General features: G+C 38.2%; 1 protein-coding gene across 3 annotated transcripts in view; it reads left to right on the top strand.

The window, feature by feature from the left end:
- Positions 1-21,904, top strand: part of LOC135702389 (uncharacterized) — a 42,237-nt gene extending 20,333 nt beyond the window's left edge. For all 3 annotated transcript variants that reach the window (XM_065223438.1, XM_065223436.1, XM_065223437.1), the window contains exons 2-4: positions 179-893; positions 19,337-19,467; positions 20,883-21,904. In XM_065223438.1, the coding sequence (XP_065079510.1) occupies positions 746-893; positions 19,337-19,467; positions 20,883-21,032 (429 nt within the window). In that variant the 5' untranslated portion in view covers positions 179-745 and the 3' untranslated portion in view covers positions 21,033-21,904. The remainder of the gene's footprint in view (positions 1-178; positions 894-19,336; positions 19,468-20,882) is intronic.
- The last annotated feature ends 921 nt before the right edge of the window (positions 21,905-22,825 follow it).

Here is a 22,825-nt window from a genome sequence, read left to right as displayed (position 1 = left end):
CCACTCGACGACGACTTCAACGAACGACGACGACGACGCACTTTGCTAATGTGTTTGATGATCACATACTACACCTAAGGCTGTCGGTGTTAGTACGATCGCACAGACAGAGGGTTGTGGATCAGGGTAGTGCGAAGCTCTAAATCCGACACTAATTTAAATATCTTATACCCGTCAGTTATTGCTGAAGCGCGCGTTGAACAAGTTCGAAAACGGTGGATTAGAGAAACTTAGTAGCAGTTTAATGCAAATCATCGTGTGCCGGTGCGATGCTGTAAAGTGCTTGACCTAAACCAACTACCAGATAGACCTAGTGCTGTTGGCGATTTCAACGGCCAAACAAAAACAAACCTGCTTTCCTGGTTGAAACACTGAGCGACAACGAGTGAAATCTGCAGACGCACAAGTTCGCGATCGTTCGAAAACAACCAAACCAGTCAGTGTGTATTGAACGTTTGTATACGCAGGGGAAGTGATAAGCCCCATCCGGGACCTGATCAGGAAAGTGGTGCTTTGGTTTTGGTGAAGAGACTGGCCTAATCTTGCGAGCCTGGTTAAGTTTCCGTGCAGTCTGTGTTTGCTACCGAACCGGTTCGGAACGGGTGATTGTATTTTCGGCAGTGGACCATACGATTTATGTAATAAAAGGCGTGGAAAAGTTTATGACCATAAACCTACTCGTAGAGGGATGCTTCAAAAGTGGAACATAGTTGTAAAGGAAACAACGTGTAGTGTATAAGTGAAAATGCGTGATAATTTGCTTCTTCTGGTCGGGGCGGCCTGTGTCCTTATCTGCCTGGAAGCGGTTCGGTCAGAGTTTAGCGAAGTGGACGACACTGATTACGACGAGGAAGCATTTTGGATCGGCCACGGACTCGGAAGCAGGAAGGATGGTAAGAGTTTGTAATTTGTGTGTAACGTACACACGGAACTTGTTGACTTTGATGGTATGATAATGTCGATCTCTTCAATCATACATAATCGGATTATGAGACATGAAGCTTTCTGTGTAGTATCACGTTTTTCACTAACCGGTGATTGTGCCTTCCTGTAAACACGAATATGTGCTTTTTAGAAACATTCGCTTCCTTTTTATTAAAAATAAAACAGATCGCATTTTGTACATGGAGCCATCGTCTGTTCTATTGAGGACAGTGCTTATAATTACAAGATCAACATCAGGACACGTTTCGGATGTCCTCGGGAAGTGACCAGTGACTGTGGAAAAACCCCACACTGCCTCATTATCCCGCTATCAAATCGGATAAACTTTATAATCTAATCTAATCTAATCTAACACCAACACAGCCAGTTCATGAAAGCATCCTGGAAAATAATAGATATACCTCCATCCTTTCTCTTGTCTATTTGGTAAATTTTGTACATCAGAGAAGCGCAAAATATATCAAAACGGCCAGGCCTACTGTGCAGCATTTAAGGGGCAAGATGATTCAGAAACATCGGGCCTGTTTAAATCGAAGATTAAAACACGATGCTTCAGAATCCAATAAATGGATGAAACGTGGACATCTCGTATCGTACGATCCGTTGTTATAAATGATTGGTCGTTGGGAGCATCTACTCTAAAAAAGTTAAATGATGCTCCATTTTCCTCGAGTGGTTGGGACATGAGCACTAACTCTTGTCTTAGCCCTATATGGCTTATGGTTATAGCGCCATTACTCGCTTTCTGAAAAGAAAAAATGGAATAAAAGGCAGTAGGAAAAAGGAAAAGTAGGAAGGAACCCTAATTCTATCTTTCCTTGTGTAAAAACTGAAAAAAACGGGTCTCTAATCAATCTACTTGAAAAGTTCGCTAAAACTCACAATCACTCGTGAACTTTTCCTTTTGTGTGCTTCATAAAACCTTGCAAAATTTTCCAACGCTGAACACGAACAGGTGAGAGTTAGATTTCAGTAGAGACCAATGGAACGAAAATATATTATAAATTTAAAAACATATAATTGAAAATAAAGGGAAGGTCTCAGCAAGTTTCATTAATTTTGTACTCTTACTGTCCTGTTGCACTACTGGCACTTCCAAGACTTTTCCGGGTTATTGCGAAACTAGTTCAAACAATATTCAGGCAAATCATGATCACAAAAATGGAACTTTAAGGTACAAAACACCAAACGTCTAAAGCCAGAAAAAAAACACTAGGTCGACTCTCTTGCCGAATGAACCAATTGGCAAATCTATGTTGGAACTTGGCCATACCCACTCGTTCTCAACCTTTGACAATAGTGCACTCGACATTTGATTTCTCATCATAATGCAGCACGAAAGCGGCTCTTCGAAATGATATCTAAGACAAAGTTGTAGATACCGAGACGGGTGAATGTATAAACAGGAACGATCTCACCAAATGAACGGTAGTTTGCACGTGAAGCAAATACTTGGAAGACTGTTTCATCTCCTAGTTCTAACTCAACACTTCAAACCATTTCATCGGATCTTCAAAGAAACTCTTGCACAATCCGCCTCCAATCCAATCAGAATCATCGGGCCAGCTTTCCAATCGCCTAATAACAGTTCTGACGAAAAGGATGCCGATAAAAACACTTTGAAATGCATTTTACCCGATTTGTTTCGGGTTAAAACGCAATGAAAAAATCAATGACAGAAAAAATTAAGCCTAAAATTTTCGAACCCATGATTTTCTACCCAGTAAGCAAAATTGGTCGCCACAAGGCCAACGAGCACCTTAAATCACAGAAAAATTACGATCAAGTTCCCGTTCAACTTGCTGTCACTAGATTTCGATCCCAGCGGTGATCTTACCGACGTCGACAACAACTGCTTTTGAAAAGGGTTTTATATGTATTTCCGATAAACACATTAGCGTTAGCGCAAGCGTTACTACGGTATACTCGGATACTAGTTACACTCACGCTTTTTTTTTAATTCTTAGTCAGACTGCGTACAGGAATAATGCTAGAAAGTTAACATTATTTCCAATCCAAACAAGAATACCAAAAGCATTGCTGTCACTATTCCCGGCCACGCCTAAATTTACCGTTACTAGGGATAGAAAAGGAAATGTTGATGTAATACTTACTCAACGAGAGGTCGCCGAATTAGTTAGTCCGAATACAGTTCAGAAAAGTTTCTTGGATCTTGATTGAGGAAAACCGCTACTCGTTGCCAGCCCTCGGAAAGAGATGTATCAAATGCAACAGTCCAGCATCTCTCGGTATCACTATAAGCCTGCTGGATTCACACCATCGTGATCATCTTGGGATCTTCGTTGCCCATCAGCTAAGACAGTTCCCAACAAACACCGCTCTTGGATCTTCTTTTTTTTTATTTTTATTTTTCACTTATCATCCACCATATTTCGATCCCGTCCATGAAATGTTGAACAATTGAACAATCGGAAGTTTGTTTAAACATGATTCATACTACAATAGATCAAATTACTGGTCGCAGTAGTGTTATGTCCCGAACAAAGGAAAAAAAAACATGATTCAAATGGTTAAATTAACCAAATGAAAATCAGCAGCAAAATTAAAAAAAAAAAAACGTGTCAACTTTCCAGTGCGACCTACCAGTAGTGTACTTCGATCTGGTCAGCATACGATGCCCTGTTTGTATTTAGTATGTAATAATATGTGTTATTTGGCTATTCAAAATGTTTGAAGCCCTGCGTCACATTAAATGCCTAGTAGGACACACCTGAATAACTGCTGCCCACCCACGATTTACTGTCTAAAACCTTACCTGAACTAGTGCTATTGTTTTTTTCCCACATTTCCAGAATCTGTATAAAGGAAAAGGAATTTCCGGAATCGGGATCGTTTGAATTTAGTTGAAGAAAAGGTTATGTCCTACTGTAGGTGGAATAATCCATAAGTTTTCCCTTCTTTTGGTGGACCACTTATGAATTGATATTGTTTTATTGAAAAATTGGGTGATTTTCTAGAAAACTCCATCGGAAAACATCTTTTACAACTATCTGCCTGAAAATATAGGTCATACACTATTTGAATAGCAAATACCATTAAGACTGGAACGCGCAAAAAATGGTCGACAAAAAATCGTTTCTTTCAGTCAATATTCATATCACAAAAATCTTCTTATTTTTCTTTCGGTAGTTCAAATACATATATTTGAAGGAAAAAAAGTTCGTTAATTCTTTTGGTTTGCCAAATCCATTAAATTTTGCACAATGGTCGACCTTATTCGCCACCGAACGCCAGTTAGATTTAAACTGCTGCTAGTTTTCCATGGATTTAAGTATTCGCTTTTTTTTAGATTCCGATTTCCCAAAGCCCAATACCGTTCGATAGGGTGGATTTCCAGGCTGTTGGAAGGGTTGTGGTCTTTGGGAACCACAACCACGTTGTTCGCATCGTACCACTCGATTGCCTTTTTCCCATAGTGGCAGCTCGCCAAGGGCAGCCAGAACAGTACAGGTCTATTATGTTGCTTTAGGAATGGTAGCAGCCGCTTTTCCAGGCACTCCTGGACGTAGATCTCTTGATTGATGGTTCCCGTAGTAATGAAAATGCCGCTTTTTAGACCACACGTGCATATGGCCTGCCAGACGAGATTTTTTGTCGAGAACTTCGATAGTTTGATGGTTTTGAAAATTTCAGCCACCATCCCTTTTCCTGATGCGGTATAAGACACCTGTCCCGGAAGCTGCTTGAAATCTGCCATCACAGAAGTTTCGTCGTTCATGACGACACAGTTGAACTTTGTGAGCAGATTCGTATACAGCTTTCGGGACCGCTGCTTTGCCAACATGTTTTGTTTGTAATCTTGATTCGCCGCCTTCACCTTCTTAAACGTCGATAACCCAGCTCGTTTCTTGGCCCACTGCACAGTAGTATGGGAGACAAGCTTGCCAGCGACGTCCCGGATGGAGAGGTTAGGCTTCCGCTTATATTTCATCACCACCTTCTTCGTCGTCGCTGCCACGTCCGGATTAATATTGCCAGCAGATTCTAGACTTCCTGACGGTCGACAGACGCTCCCCAATCACTTTTAAAACGTTTGTCACGGTTGATTTGACCACATCCAGCAATTTTGCCAACTTGGCGTGTGAGAACGTCGGATTCTCTTGCTGCGCTGGCAAAATTTTGACGCGCCCCTCTTGCTTGGACATCATTTTGAAAACTGGAGAGCAAACGGTGAAAACTCATCATAGCAACCATTGTATATTCACTCAACTTCCAATGCAGCATTTCAGGTTTTTATGCATTTTTAACAGAAATACACCAATTTGAAGTTGACCAATTTTTGCGCGTTCCAGACTTTAGTTGGAAGCATAAAGTGGTAATTTTATACGATAGATGAGGAGATGAAAGTATAGAGTTGATAGTTCCGTTAGAGTCAGTGCTGCAAAATATCAATATCAATACCTACAAAATGATGAATTTCACTAGCCACCTGATGTCAGTATTAGTTCACACAGTTGAAATATCAATATCCTTCGCCTCAATGTCAGTTCACAATTGATATTGACATCGTAAAGGGACCACTGATATTCAAAGTTCTGCCTCAAATGTTTCTGACCTTTCCTAAAGATTTTTAAACTTATCAAAAGTTTTCTCGGGGCTCTTGTAAAGGTCCTAAAATGGTTTTGAATATACTGGTAATTGTCTGTAATAGAAATAATAAAAGCTCTGACCTAAGTGAACAGCTTTACCGAAAATAAACATACTATTTGATCTGAAAAGCCAGGATCAGCAGATTATAGAAAAAATCGTTCATTCCTGGTTTATATACGTGAGAGTTTCAGTTGCTCCTGAATCGAAATGCTGATTGCTGCTCAAACCTGTTTACATTGTGCTGACCACTTTTTAAGTAGTACACTAGCACCAGCACACGAGCACATGTGTAAACTGGGAATTCATGTACCATTTCTCTATTCGAATGAAGGAATCCCGAAGTAAATTGTCCTCCATAGCCTGGCCAATTTTACCTTGGACATGTAGCTTGTTTGGTTATTAAAATATTAACAATTGAAGTACTGATGCATACATACGAGCGTTGCTCAAAAATAATGCTCAACTCGTATCTATCCTGTTTTCCCTTTTATAATTTACATGAGTTCATCGAATTGTAAAAAGCTGAACGCAATGATAGCGGCAAGTGCAAATTTTCCAATACACTGAAATCCGTTTGACAAACCACAATGAGCGAGTTGCGGCATTGAACTAAAACGCGTTTTTTTTTTCAACACGTAACGACAACCTGCACGCAGGCTTGATGGAGCCTCGCTCGCGAGTTTGAAATGAGCCGAGCGTAGCATTTTTCTGAGGAGTAGAATGCATACTGCCAAATCATTCCACTGAGCTTCAGAGTTTGTGAGCGAAGGGGGATAAAATGAGAGTGAGGTTTGCTGCCATTCATGTTCATGATTTCTATCACACGCTCTTACTCTCACTCTGGGTGAACTCTGAGCTTATTGCGTCGAACAAAAAAGTCATCCGGAGCCTCAAAAAGCACACCTCACTGCAATTCATCCTCTCGCTGAAGTTCACTCTCCCTCTCTCTCGAGGAGTTTGTGTTTACTTCGTCCATATTGCTGCCGCCACTCAATCGAGGTGAGGGCTGGCTAAACTCGCAGGACAAGAGTGTTTTAAAACCTCCAGTGAGTTTGAGGAGTTTCAGCAAGCCTGCCTGCACGTCAATCTATCCAGCGGGACAAGCTAAACGAATTGTTGATGCGTGTTTTGGAATGTACCAATAGCGTACCATAGCGTACCTTCAAGGATTTTAAACGTACCTCAAAGCTTCCTGGAAAACCCGTGTCTCGCTGAATAGACATACGATTTCGGCAATGGCCGCGTGGATTTACCAGATTTCCTCGGAAATGTGATGTACCAAATTCGTACTTTACAAATATGTAATTCATTTTTAGCTTGCCTCTCATTTTCACCTAAATGCTTATACTAAACATTTTAAACCATTTTATACATGAATTTTGAAAACGGAATTGGATTTCTTACAAAATATAAGCTCGATTTTTTTTATAAAAAACATTATACTTAAGTGCATTCTAGCAAATGTGTAGACCAAAAAGAGTTTTTTTTTAATTACATCCCTTAAAAATATACTAATTGCCAACAAAAACGTTAAAGCTTTTAAATAATTATGGAGATGCATGGTGATGTTTGGAAAACTTCATCATGAAATATCCCTGAAACACTTTCTGATCGGTCATGACCAACGTACCTAACTGAAATTCGTTACGGATTGAACTTACTAGTGATTTAAATAAAATTTATATTATCTTCAAAAATTCTATTTTACCGAATCAGTTATTATAGAATCCAGTTGTATTTTATGTAATTTTGAATTAACCAGAACCTTCAAGACGTGAACCAAATAATCATTCAAGGTCGTAGTAAGTAGTCAGAACCATGTTACCCACATCTGGATATGTTCCAGATACCCCCGGGGAAGTGGTTAAATTATCCTCAACACCCTCATGCGACACATAAAACTATTTCATGATTCAAAAATAACATCATCAGTGGCCAACTTACGTTGGACAGATTCGGACATGTTTATGATACCCCCGGGGAAGATGGCCACCTTCTTCTTGAACCAACACCCTCATGTGACACATAGAACTAAAACAGAATTTAAAAATATGATCATTGTTGGCCATATTAAGAACTCAGGACCACGTTGATCCGGAAATGTTTCGAGTACCCCTGGGGAACTGGTCAGATTCTTCTTTAACCAACATACGACACATCAAATAACAAGAGAATTCAAAAATATGATCATTGGTGGTTATATTAAGTACTGAAGACCACATTAGCCCGATCCGAATATATTCCGGGAACCCCGGGGGAACTGGTCAGATTATTCTTGAACCAACACCCTCATGCGAGGCATCAAACTACATCAGAATTCAAACATAAGATCATTGGTGACCATATTAAGTACACACCAATCATGTCAAAATCTCATGTAATTTTTATGGCCACAAAAATAAGCAAATGCGGTAAAAGCAGCGTAATGTCAGTTCATGCACTGTATTAATGATAATTTTGTCCTTTTTGGCAGGTATATTACACCAAATTTTCGACCCGGTTGAAGTGCATCCACTTTGATGCGAGATTAAAATTAATTTTTTGCTGTGTACTCAATACCATGTTGGCCAGATCCGGATACGTTCCGGATACCCCCGGAGAAGTGAAACTTGAACCTACCCTCATGTGACACATCAAACAACATGAAAATTCAAAAAATAATAACATTTTTGGCCATATTAAGTACTCAGGACCACGCTGGCCAGACATGCTCCGGGTGCTCTCAGGGAGCTTCATAAATTTCCCGGAATTTCCTTGAAGCCAATGGAACTTCTCTGGAGTTCTCGTTCTCTTCAGAACTACTCTGAAGTTCTACTCAGAACTACTATGAAGGTCTCTTCAGAACTTCTTGTAGGTATTGATCGTAGCAGAGAAAGACAGGATTGATTCAAACGGTTAAGTTTATAACTGTAAACACAGCTTGACGGCTCTAATGTTGGCTAAAGATTGGGCCCACCGCTAAAAATCTACTATTTATCAATTTCATCTAGATGAACGCGTCATTGGGACGGTACTAATGGATATATTTGGTCGCTATTGAAAATTTAGTCGATTTCTGAATGTATGTTTGGGTCCAAATTAGGGGCATTTAGGCCAAAATTACATCCACTTCCCCTATAAGGTGAAAATTTATTATTCATACCCTCCTAGTTGTTTATTGGTTAACATGGAGTCCTTGGTTATATATTTGCTGCCATGGTATCCTTTTGTTATTTACCTAGGTTGTTTATTCGTTGCCACGGTAACCTTCTAACAAACGGACCTGGCTTCGGTGTATCTTCGGCTACTTTGTTTCACACTCCCTCTCAATCCGACATTCTTAGATAAGACGTCTGTTGTTGGAACCGGGTGGCTTCCAAAGGTTCTGTGAACAGATCCGCCAGTTGATCACGGGTACCAATCGGCTCGATGTGCACTGTTCCACTCTCCATCAGATCTCGTATGAAATGATGTTTCACGTCAATGTGCTTGGTCCTCTTGCTTTCTAGATTTTTGGCCATGCCGATGCATCCTCGGTTGTCCTCATAGATCGTCACTGGATTGGCAATTACCTGCAGGTCGTTCAAAATGCCAACACGGCCTCTGCTGCTGCTGCACTAAGAGTAACGTACTCAGCTTCGCTTGACGACAATGATACGGTGGTTTGTTTCTTTCTACACCTGGATACGGTGCATCCACAGACCTTGAAAATGAAGACGCTCACGCATTTCGGTCATGAAGGCCGGCCGCCCAATTGGCTACGGCATAGCTTATGAGCGGTACTGATTCGCTGTTCCTCTGGTATTCGGGTTTTTGTCCCGCTAAGATACCGCACCACTCGCTTCAATGCATTCCGAGATAACCGACAGACAATTTGCCTGAAGCCAATGGAACTTCTCTGGGGTTCTCATTCTCTTCAGAACTACTCTGAAAGTCTCCTCAGAACTACTCTGAAGTTCTCCTCAGACTTACTCTGAAATCCTCCACCGAAATATTGTGAAGTTCTCCTCAGAACTACTCTACAATTTTCCTCAGAACTACTCAGATGTTCTCCTCAGAACTACACTGAAGTTCTCCTATAAACTATTCTAGATCTTCGATGAAGTTTTCAACATTTTCCTGTAATGTACGAGGTTATCTGAATATTCTCTAGAAGTTCTTTAAACTTTCCCGATAGGCGGGACTTCCCTAAAGATATCTTTACTTCCTCCCCTAGTTCTCTGGACTTCCCTAAAATTCACGGAATTTTCCTGAAGCTCCCACAGTTTTCTTAATATTTATAACTCTTCTGCGAAGCTCTCGATATTTCCCCATGGTACATCATGATACTTCTTCAAAGTACTCTCAATTTTTTGAAGCTAATGCAAATTCAGAGACGATTTTGATGGTTTCTTTCTCCATGAAGAAAACCAGTTCGGTTGATAGTTGAACGAATACTGATCTTTATTAAATTTCAATCTTATCCTCCAACTCCTTTGTAATCTAGTACTTCTTCAAGCTTATTCTAGTTGGTGGGGGATCTTGAACAACCATTTACATTTCAACGAATCAGAGGACGGTAAAGCATACGGTCGAATGCCAATATGTGTACGCGAGTACACTAGTGGTAGTTTCAAACTAAGCGCTGTTGGTGTAGGTCAGTATCGAGTCGGAAAGAAATGGAAAGCAAAGCGCATTGGATAATTTCTCTGAAATTCGAATCCATGAGACCGTCTGTCGTTTGGTGCACATGAACAACAACTATGCATCGACACTTTGATGCCTGGGAACACAAGTGCATTGGCTCATTGCAACACTTGTGTTGTATGGAAATAGTCGATTGGCTGTGAATTGACATGACCCAGATTTGGTTGTGGGAACATGCTCTGTAAGGAATATGAGAAGGTGTCCTACACTTTGTGTGTGGGAACTTCCAAGAAGTGTGTAAACATTGGATTCAAGAGGGTGGTTTATTTATTAGAAAACTTCAAGATCGCAGATGCATGATCTTGGGAAAATCTGTTACAGTACACGACCACTGAACTTCGGAGAATTTCAATGTTCCTTGAATATGTTTACCAGGATTCAGATTGATTACTTATTCATAAAACCTTCTACTGATCAACTATTCAATCAAATTTCTTCACTATGTCAGCTGAATCAGAGGTTATTCAAATAACCGCATGACTTCATGACGATTAGCTAGTTTGAAGATCTCCAACTAATTGAAAGTGAAAAATACGATTCTCGAATATGATGCCTTCAAGTAGATCAAGTATTATTCTGAAGATCTTGGACTTATCAAAAAAGTCAATGACGTCCGTAAGCATTGCTTTAAGATGCTAGATCAGTTGCTCTTTGTGAGTCGCTGTGGGCCATCTATGCCAAGCGCGTCACTCTCGTTCCAAACAACATACAGCTCACCAGCCTCATCCGTGTAGAATACCCTAATAGCTCAGCATACTCAACCATCTCAACAAAACGGTCCTTTTCAAGACCATAAATTATTGTTGTTTAAGAGTTAATTTTCATTGAACGTTCGCTCGCCTTGCTGCCAGCCACATCACCCAAAAAGCTCTTTGATAATGTACCCAGCAACAGAACGTTTGTGGCCAAATGCGTCAACTATTGATGTGGTTCATAAAAATTCTCGCAATGACCGAATACCATATGATCTGGTGAACACTTCGAATTAAGGTAAGGTTTTCTCAAGGATGCTAGAAGAAACCAAAAAAATCGGATATATATGATTGATCGAGAAAATCTCGAGATTGGGCAAATTTTAGCAAGAAATTCCTCCAATTAATTTTCGCATTTTTATTTAATAAGCCAAAAATTCTCTGCGTCTTGTGCATGGAAATGCGTAATTTTGTCATCAAAAAACGAGGCGTTTCCGTGATGGGAAAAGTGGTTTCCCTAACACAGACGCCGAATATTAATACCGAGCACTGAGCATGCCAGATGGTACCTATTTTTATGCTTTTTGATGCAATTTTTTTAAGTCCCTCCTATTAAGAGAATTATACCAAAAAAAAACTACAAGAGACAGCCCTATGGGGTTGTACGCAGTGGTGACGTAGGACTATGTGGTTTTATATAATAAATGTTATTTCTTAACTGCAGCAAGAGCTTGTGTTTTGTGTAGGAATAGGAATTTGAGCGGGGTTCTCTCTGTTTATACTCTTTAGTATTGCCCACAGCAACTCACGAAGAGCTACTGATTCCGATCAATAGCTGTGCGGCTTCTTTCTACTTCTATGGATGATCATGTGGGCTGCAGCCTTTCATTGTGTACTAAATAACACCACCACTCACCACACGGTGATTGAATAAACACCGTTCGGTGAGACCGAATGGAATTCAACTTTGAAATCTGTGTTAGGACAATCGCTTTTCGCAGGCAATTTTAATTATCATAGCAACAGTTGTACATTCCAGCAATTTTCAATAGTGAAGCTTTGAAAAATCATAAAGTCTTAACCACAGACAAACAGACATAACTCTTAGAAGAAAATTCTTCAAAAAATATCGTCAAGCGTATTTTGCATGCCCACTAGCACCATCTATCATCCACATTCTCAAGTAATGTTTTGCAACCGGAGCATCTCTCGTGCATGTTATTTTTTCACTAGTTGCTTTTCCCTCGTTCTGTCAACGCGTCAGCTGCGTTGGATAAAACAAAACAGATGGAAGTCAGTGATGTCGGTTCTATGAATTTTTCAGAAGATCTATAGAATTAATTGAATTCTGCAAAAATACGGATCCGTAGGAAAAATTCTCAGAAGCTAAGACTTTTTTTTGTTTTATTTGCTTAGTGTGCTTTTTCTTTGCAGGAAGAAAGTTTTTAAACGAAGTAATGCATCACTTATTAGTGCCCTTTCTACCACCGCTCATCATTTCAATGTGTACACAGAAGAAAAAATAATATGTATCAATCAATGATATTCATGGTGAAGTATTGAACATCAATAACTGAAAAAAGTTGATAGAATATTACAGTCATCAACATGATTTGTTCTTGAATGCTGTGTACATCGTACAACGTAATGAATGACTAATGTGCAGCAGTTTTGATGTAATATTCAACAATTTTTTTCCTGTATTCGTCAGAAGTGGTATGTGAGACACACGCTGGAGACCAGTGGGATGCCTTGACCAATTATCATTTTCAAGAGCTGAAGTCTACTAACTAGACGTGAAAAAGAACTGGCATCACTGTTAATTTCGAAATGTGGTGGCTTGCTCAATGCTTCAGTGGCGCCACCATGACAAATGCAAGCACATTCCCAAGTAAAACATTATTTGCGATGAATGTGTTTGGGAGTGTTATGTCTGTTTGTCTGTGTCTTAACTTTATCAGATACGTAGGAATATTTCTGATCGACTGGTGATAAAATTATTGAATTTGGTCCAGGGGCAGCTGAGGAGTTAACGTTCAAAATCTTTCATAATTTTGTTACATGTTCCATTTTCGGTTTTCATAAAGTGTATTCCCATATAGAAATCACAGACGTAGTGCAAAATTCTCTTAATGGAAGGGGCATAAAATTTGCATCAAAAAGCATAAACCTAGGTACCGTCTGGTATGCTCTGATTCTGTGATTGTTGTGTTTTCCATAATACATATTTCATTTCCGAACACCAAATTAATGGGCAGTTCAATCTCTTCATATGTCTTCACTTGTAGTACGAAGTAAGTGATATTTGAGAAATCGTTTTTTTTTTGTAGATTTCTTTATTTGTACAGGCTCAAGAACTTTACAGAGCCAAATTATCTTTTGCGTTATACATTTTTAATATCTTAATTCTAAAGTTAAAATCTAAAGTTAAAGGAATTGAACCGAGTACTCACGGTCGTATCGAGGTAAGTGGGATTTACAGTTTCATGGATGGGGAGAGGGATAAGGAGGTTTGAAATATGATTTACTATACAAATATTTCATTATACCTAAAACATGAACTTATTCCTATTCAACTTGATATCCGCAGTGTTATTCTTCTTTTATTACAAAACAAACATTAAAAAAAAACACACACTCACCCAAAATACAAACTAAACACAAGGATTTGAGAAATTTGAGAAATTATATGCGAGTTTATCGATATGGCCATGTCGCAGCATTTGGCTACACAATACAATGACTGATAAAAGAGTTCAAGTAAGAGGATTGGCTTGTACTCAGCGTTGCCAGGTCATTTTCATAAAAATCTGTACCAGTTAAAATATAAAATCTGGAAGGCTTCAAAAAATCCTATTTTTAACATAATGCTATCGAAATCAAAGTGATATGCCAATCTCCCATAAAAATCAGTCAGTATGATCATCTGGAATTTATTCAAAGTACTAGAATGTTTATGAATTACATGTTTAAATAAATTATATAAAATAAATCACTTGTTAGCATTGCATAAATCGTCAAAAAGTTAAGAAATGTATTGACACAGTGTGCCCAAAAAGTTTGAATATCTATTACGCAGCATTTCAAAAATTGAGTTAAATCGTTGGTAAAATACTGCAGAAAATATTTTTATAATTGCTTCTTAAACTGATTTTTTTTATAAAAGAATGAAAAGCAAAGAATCAAGCAACTTTGGTGGGCTGGATTTTTTAAACTAATAGTCGATGTAGTCCTTACTTTTTGACTTTCTAAATAATTATAATATTACCCTGAGGTTGATCAGACTTACAATGTAATTATTGACATCATAGCAGGCAGTAGGCAATTTTATTTTAAAGTAAAATTCACCAGGCTGAAGTGGAAATCACAGCCTAACATCGTGGTATTCACACACAGTTTACCTAAACTACAGGTAACTCAACTGTTTGCATTACCATTACGAATTTTTTTATTATATAACTAAAATGAATGTCTGAAAGCGGAATTTATATATTTTTTGGGTCCCAGATCATGAAACTTTTTATTTGTCTGGATTTACATGGAACTCTTTACAGGATAACTTCGTCCTTTTTTCAGAGTTCCATTTGAATCATCGTAGAATTCCATCATACTTCTTTTCTGGATTCCCCTAAAATAATCTCGATAAAGAGTTCTCTTGTTATCTCTTATAAATCACTCTTTGATTCCACAACTCCCTCAAACTAGAAATAATTTCCAATAATTGGCATAATTTTCTTTTCATCTTTCTCTATGAAATACCATTAGAATATTCTTAATAATTTCTTTGGCACACTCTTCAGAATCACCGTCACACTATTCTCAGACTCATCCGATAATTCCCTTTGAGCTGCTTTGTAGGTACGGTCAGAATTGTTTTTGAAATCCTTTTCAGTATTTACAAAGTACTCTTTATACTTTGCCAAAATGGCATTGAAAGTCTCCCAGAAATTGCCACATGTTCTTTTCTCATAATTCCTATTAAATTTCTTAAAATTTTATAAAAATGAAACTCCATAGAAACATGGAACAGAATTCCATTGAAATTATTCTCACGATTCGTATTAGCATACTCCTTAAGTTTCTTCATAAGAAATTTCTTTGATTTCTCTTCCGAATTCTATTTCTTTTCTTCACAATATCTCCATGCAATTGTCATAAGAGCTTTTTAAAAGACAACGGACACTGTCTTCAACCAGAGATTGCACAGACTGAAAACTTAACACTAGAAAACTGACAACACACCACACCCAGTAGACCAGTAGGACAATTCTCAGGTTGCGAAAAGTTCTACTGGCTGGAGCGGGAATCGAACCCTCACTTCGTGGCACTCACAATACGCCTAAAGGACGGGTGATACCGCACGACCACGAAGCTTACAAAGATGGATGGAACTCTACTCAGAATATAACTTTAAATTCTCCTTTGTTTTCGCAAAGAATTTACCTCACACTTCACTGTAAACTATTTTAAACATTACCTTAAAATTATGAAATTCTAGGGCAATTCAGAATTCTAAATAAATTCAGACTGCTGTAACTCAATATTCACAGGTACTTAAAAAATTGCTAAAAATTATCAGATGCCTTTCAAATTTTCCTTATGAATTATCCTCAAAAATCTCACAAACATACTTCAAAGTCCTGGTGGTTGTCTAGATTCAAAAGTCTTGCTAATTTTCCAAGGCTGAATTTATTGTTTTCAATCCTGAACAGTTTTTGCACAGACAAACAGACATATCACTCGCAAATTCTTCATCGAACAAGCATTTAACGGTCAATTTAAAAGTATCGTAGTTGGTAGTACCGCCACCTGTGGCGCGCATAGTCAATTCCCTTGCGTTTGATGTTTACACACTACCGCCATCTGTTCAGCATACTACCCACCACAGCGTACTCAACAGATGGCGGTAATGTTTTAGCGACGATGTTTGACAGTGGGAAATATTCAATGTTTATGTCTGTTTGTCTGTGGTTTTTGATTTCTCTAAATTAAAAAAAAATATGAAAATTCCTCCGTACTGAAATTTGGATTTTTTTTTATATAGAAAATAAATAAAAATTCTAATTAAACAAACATTCAGGGCCACTATTTTTAAAAGTTTGAAGATTTTTTTCAGCGAATAATCTTAAGAATATGGCTCAATTTTCATGATTCTGCAAACCATTAACATGCAAACATGTTGCAACAATTCCGTGTACGATGTTGTAATAATTTCCAACGTTGATGGCCTTTAATAATTAAAGAAGTTTTTATTTTTTGAGTAAATCAATTGCAATGATATTTTTAAAGCAAAATATTTGAAAAAATCTGGGAAAATCTGGAACATATTTTAAAAATCTGGAAATATACGTGATCTGTCTGTGTATCTGGCCGGATGACCGAACATCTGGAAAATCCAGATAAATCTGGAATACTGGCAACGCTGCTTGTACTACATGGACATCTATAGAGTACCTCAGAAACAGAACTCTCAAATTGCTTCCGAATTTCAACCTATCAAACTTTTTCACTGATAACTAGTTAAGAAATCAATTTAATATTTACTATACTTTTGCTGCGACTTCAAAACTACCTTTCGTAATCCTACGTCAAATCTACGGTCGTGTCTTGGATACATCTTCTTACTTTTTTGTTCTTCTGGTAGATCAGAAATAATTCAGGTAACTGAAACTAAACATCAAATGGCGTTCTTCAGATAGTTGCAGCTCCCGTCGATGAAAGGAGTACACACACTGCCACCACCAACAAGCTTGTCCGCCAAAAGTATACCCAACTGAGGATCCTTACCGGACAGCAGAATTGGACTCGATCTGATTGAACACATTATTCTGATCTACTACTTGTTACTGTGTTTCGACGTCAGATTAAACAGAAACAGAATGGGTGAAATAATCAAGATAGTTGGTTTGTCTTGATTCTATTTTAAATAATTGTTAATACTTACCAACAAAGCCATACGGAAATTAGTCACTCAAACTCAAAACTGCACTCAAAATAATCCCGTTTAAGTGGTTTGTTTACGTACGGAATGCAGCGGAAGATTAAAACTAAATAGATACGGCAAAGCGATAGCGGTAAAGCGGTTAGCGCGATTTTAGTACATTTCGTGTGCCGCTAAAGGGTGGAACGGTAAAAAATTGGTCGACTCAAATTTGGCAATTCTTTATCGTGCATTTAAACAACTTGAACACCCCTCATTTTTTAGGTCTACGTACGGAATGTTGCTTCTATTTTTTGCCATTTTCGATTCAATTGTCAAAATGGCGTCAAAGCAAGAGGAACAGCGTATCAAAATTTAGCTCGCGCATAAGAGAAATCTAAATTATTTCCACGCAGATTGATTGCGTCAGCAATTTAATTGTGTTATAATGAAGGATGCAATATACGTCAAGGCGGATTTCAAACAGTTCTCAGGTCAAGAGTTTACACGGCTACCGGAAAAAGAAAGGTTCATAATAAGTTTAAGCAGAAAAAGTTGTCAACGTTTCCGAAGATCAACTTTGATTAACAGGAGATTTGTATCTGTCGGTTGAAAAGGGAAATTTTTGTGACAACTGATATTGTCAACCAAGATATTTATGAAAAGAAATGTTTACAAAAACGATTGTTGCCTTTTTTGAAAAAACACAGTTGTTCCGTACTGTTTTGGCCAGACCTCGCTTGCTTTCACTACGGGAAAATGGCTTCCCGCATAAACAATAACCATAAGAGGCGCCTAACCACCAATTCGGGATATCATCCAAACTTTAAGCGGCATGGTCGTACCATCTATGATATCGTTAGTGTATGGTATCCGTTTATTAGGGTCAGGAACGGTATACCACCAGCAACGGGAAAGTCGTACCCAAAGACAAAAACCCTCCAAACTCGCCGGAGCTGCACCCAATTGGAAAATATTGGGCAATCGTTAAGCGCATCCTCAAGAAAACTCAGAAAACAGTTGGAAATGAGAAACAGTTCGAAGCAAATTGACGTTCAGCATCAAATAAGGTTAATACAACAGTGGTACAAAATCTGATGGAAGATGTGAAACGTAAATCCCGACAGTTCGCATTTGGAAAAACGGAAACCTAATCAAATAATTTTCCTGTATCTTGTTGTCATTGAACTGAAATGAAATAAAGTTTGATCATTTAGTCTAGTCTAGTCTAGTCTGAAATAAAGTTTGATCATTTATGCAATAACTAAATCAGTGTGCACTTAATCATGATTGACCAATTTTTGACCGTTCCACCCTTTATGCCACTATGCCGCTGTCATTGTGTTCAGCCCTTAAGTCGAGTGAGCGGAATTAAAAACCACTCGGAATAATCCATGTTCACGAATACGATATTATTCCACTCAATATGTCAAGACCAAACGCCTTTTTGTCCATGCGAACTTAGCTTTGTATTCCCAAAACAAAAGATATACGGGAACTGGCTCCAATGTTGGCCTATGGATCTAAGATTGGGCCCATCGCTAAAAATCTGCACAGCAAAAAATAAATTTTAATATTGCATCCAACAAGATGCACTATGGCCACAAAAATAAACAAATGCAGTAAAAGCAGCGTAATGTCAGTTCATGCACTGTATTAATAATAATTTTGTCCTTTTTGGCAAGTAATATTACACCATATTTTCGACACGATTGAAGTGCATCCACTTTGATGTGATATCAAAATTAATTTTTTGCTGTATGCTATTTATCAATTTTATCTAGATTATCGCGTCATTGGGACGGTACTCATGGATATTTTTGGTCGTTATTGAAAATCTAGTTATGTTGAATTTATGTATGGACCCAAATTAGGGCCATTTAGGCTGACATTACATCCATTTCCTCTATACTTTTTTTTTTCAAAATTAAATTAAATTTCAGTTAATATTCGACAATCAGAAGACCTCTTCAATCATATTCTTTCCATAAGCACCTCGAGTGTGGGATAATTAACTGGGAATTCAGACAACGGTACTTAGCCCAAGACAAGTTAATAGCAAGTCGTTAAAGCATAAAGTTGTTAATTTTTTGAGTCGTTTCACGTGTTTATGAGCATAAAGTACGTGCCGTGCCCGTGTCCTCAGAAACGCCCCTGAGAGTCGGAAGATGATAATAATTTATTTGAATTATCACTACGTGTCCAAGGTTGAATGTATTTTAAATACCAGAAAAAAACTGCTTGAAGAAAATGGTACATGTTGTTTGCCTTCAACCTAATATTCATTGAGCAATTCAACAATTGTTAATTGAGAAATTTCTAATTCTAAGCACAATTTTTAAAGTCATTTATTAAGTGGCAAGCATGATAATATTCATTTGACAAATGTAAAATAAACCACCTCTTCTTCTGTCTAGTATAATTAAATGTTTTAATTAAATACCAACGAATCTCGGAAAATCCTCTTATCTTTTACACATTCAATGAATCCATTTTATTGCAGGTGACGAAATCCTCAAAGTGATGTACAAATCGGTTGGCCCGTTTAGCGAACCGCAGAACGTGACCGTCGTGGAAAAGTTTACCGCTGGTGAGGGCGAAAGTATCACCTTTACGCAGTTCAACTCATCGAGGGTAAGCTCTGCACCGTGTTGAACGTGTGTCAATAAATAGGTTGTTACGATGTTACGATAGGTTGTTAAAATTAATACGCCAAGTAAAGATGATGACGATGATGATGATGATGATGACGGCTTAAGTGATTGCGAAAGGAACATCGCAACTGCTACTGGCTCCATAAGATGATTAATTTTAATCTCATAAGTTGCTGAATAATTTTGCACCACTTGCTACAAACTTCTAAGGTACACTTCGGCTTTTAGAGCAAGTAAGAGGCACACATCAAATGAGAGGGTAGGGCCACGCTAAAAGCCTTCCGGTACTGGCAGCGGATGGCGTATCAATCAGGAATGAAATATTTTGACGAGTGCGGACGACATGTGAAGGTTAAATCGAAAAGATTAATTATTACAACTAATGCTACGGACTATGATGAGGTAGCTTTCTGTTTCGTAATGAGTTGTTCGACTTCTTTTTTCTTTTAATTCGTAACTATACATTAGTTTGCAACAATGGTATACAACGCGTCACAATATCAGCTTCAATTGACAAAATCGATGTGACGAAGGGAATGCTAGCATTCATATTCTGTTGAAGTCGAACAGCTTCGCAGCAGTCTACGCCCTCAGCCGGCATCTACAAACAAGATTTCAATTTCTCCCGTCGCTTTATTGGTCTTTCTTTCAAGCTTCGGTGATGCGGACGAGTGAAAGAGAGCTCGCCTTTGATAGTTTCGTCTTTCATGAAACACATCAAAAGAAGTTTCATGACGTATATGATGGTAAATGATAATACATATTTAAAGCATTTTTCACGTGAAAACACATGACGATTACACGTTAGTTGTTTAATGTATCTTCCATCCACATATTTATCTAAAAAAAAGTAGCGAAAACGGGACACAACGCATAGGGGAAATGGATGTAATGTCGGCCTAAATGCCCCTAATTTTGGCCCGTACATAAATTCAGTAATCGACTAAATTTTCAATAGCGACCAATGACGCGTTCATCTATATAAAATTGATAAACAGCAGATTTTTAGCGGTGGGCCCAATCTTAGATCCATAGGCCAACATTAGGACATTTCCCCCGCTAAACAAATTAGAAGAGCGGTGATAGAGTGTCGGTGAAAGTGATTGAAAACCATAATGAGGTTTTGTTGAACTAGAATCGACGTTACTTTCATTGAAAGCAATGAGCAAAGCAACGACGAGAAGATCCACAATCAGCCTTTCGTTCTAAGCGTGCTTCTTTTCATTTTCTTTTCATGCTGATAGTCTAGCTAGGCGTTATATAAATGATGCGTTAAACATGTTGTATGAAACAAACAAAATTCGAATTCGTTTTAGAGCTTCGATGGTGCATCAAATCATCATCAGTCATTGAATGTAAATACACAGCAATTCATAATGCTTCCTTTATTTTTAGGTACTCACCTACTTCCGAGAGATGGTGCTCGATTTCAACCCGAAAAACTTCTACATCAAACTAAATCTGTACAACATCACGAAACTCAGGCTACAGCGAACGGTATACGGTTACCGGTCTAATGCGGTAAAAAGGCGGAATGCACTTTAGGGCGGCAGCTTAAATTTACTTACCACCGCTTAAACTAAGACGACAATTGTAAATTTAAACCTACTTGTAATTATAATTAAGCACCCACCCCCGATGAAACCCGTTTTCGAAAAACGATCAACTTAACCTAGACCTACAAAGCCAAAAATGATTTAATTTTTGAATCGTTTATTGAATAGACGACGTACGCTGCAAATTCAAATTGTTGCCGATTTACAGTATTTCATAGATCTATACGAAACGAAAATGACAATTCCGTTGTACAAAATAGGGCTCCTAGCTTTACGAGAAGGAAAAGATACCTCACATCGAGCATTCAGCATTCACTTAGAGACGATAATTGATACCCACCATGGAAATTATGTCGAGTAAACACTCATAAAGACCTCCCATTTCAACCGTGACAAATCCCATTGAAAGTAAGAGTTACGAAAATAAACGTGCACGGGTAATGCCGATTATGCCAATCATTTGTTAATGACCCCGCACAATAAGCCAGCCGACTAAATATCCACACTGAGAGCATTGCTTGTCAATTACCCAAGTGGATGACAATTGACGAGCGTGCGTTTGACGAATAGGTGCTAAATCCCAATGCAAATAGAGTCGACGTTTATGTACACATTCCAAAACACCTATGTATTTTCCACCATACCTCCTATCGATAATTGTGTGATAGCTTTTAGGCATCCGAACCGGATATTACCCAGTGCTCAGTGCCGACGTAGTGACGATATACCTACCTGCTAGGGATATGATTAAGTAAAGCTTATTTTTATTTTTTCGTAATGTCATCCAGCCTGTGTGCTATGCACAGACCAATGAAGTGAGATGCAAATACATGTGTAATTAATGATTAGCGGTACGCGATGTTGTGTTGGTGTGTTTTCATTCGAGAGAAATTTTTCCTGTCCCTATCATCAACTGTTTGGCAAGTGGAAGACCAAAATTGGCTCAACAAGTGCATTGGCTCCAGGTGCACATCTTGTCTTCTGTGTGTCACATTACGCAATTTCCTGTATCAATCGAGTGTATTTTATATTAGTTTTCTTTATTAAAAGTATTTTCTTTTTTCTATTCTTAGTTGTGATTCTGTGCACGGCCGATGAATCTGGCTTTTATTTGAGTTCCGTTTACTCAAATTCACGTAGCTCACTGAGTAAACTTTTACTCAAATTGAGCAGATGTCACTCATATATGAGCAGGGGCGGATGGTTTGAGTGTCATCCCCTAACTGCCAACCATTAATCCCCTGCAGAAAAGGCTACTTATCATTTAAAATCTGTTCCATTTAGAATTTGGCCGCACAAAATAGGTCATTAAAAACGCTAAAAGTATCATTTTGTATGATTTTTATTTAGCTTTAAGGGAAAAATTCAACAATTATTCGTCAGATTTTCGGATGAATTTTCGAACTTTTCGCGGAATACCTCTCATCATGTCTTGCACAGTAGTAACATAGAGGTAACTCTAAGACAAGAAGGTCCCGAAATAACGTGGTCAACTTTTTGGCTCAGCTCTGGTACTCTCTTCGGTCCCAAGCTAATCGATTCACCCCTCGAAACATAGGAAAAACCAATAACCCCTCATTTTATCTGTCAAACTTTCATAGCGAATCAAAACAAACATTGCGTAGTACTAGAATTTCGACTAGAATAGGATACGTTAATCGTTTGCTTGGGACCAATAGGCTACTAAAGTGGTGAGCCAATTTAAAATCGTTAGTTTCGTATTGATTGTTGGTAGTACTGTCAACGTCATCTACCATCCTTTTCCACCACTTCTCCAAATCA

This window comes from Ochlerotatus camptorhynchus, unplaced genomic scaffold, assembly GCF_037179485.1.
Source record: "Ochlerotatus camptorhynchus isolate MF236.1 unplaced genomic scaffold, CSIRO-AGI_Acam_v1.1 ptg000192l, whole genome shotgun sequence".
Lineage (NCBI taxonomy): Eukaryota > Metazoa > Arthropoda > Insecta > Diptera > Culicidae > Ochlerotatus > Ochlerotatus camptorhynchus.
The sequence above is the reverse complement of the archived record's forward strand: the minus strand, read 5'-3'. Positions and strand labels throughout refer to the sequence as shown.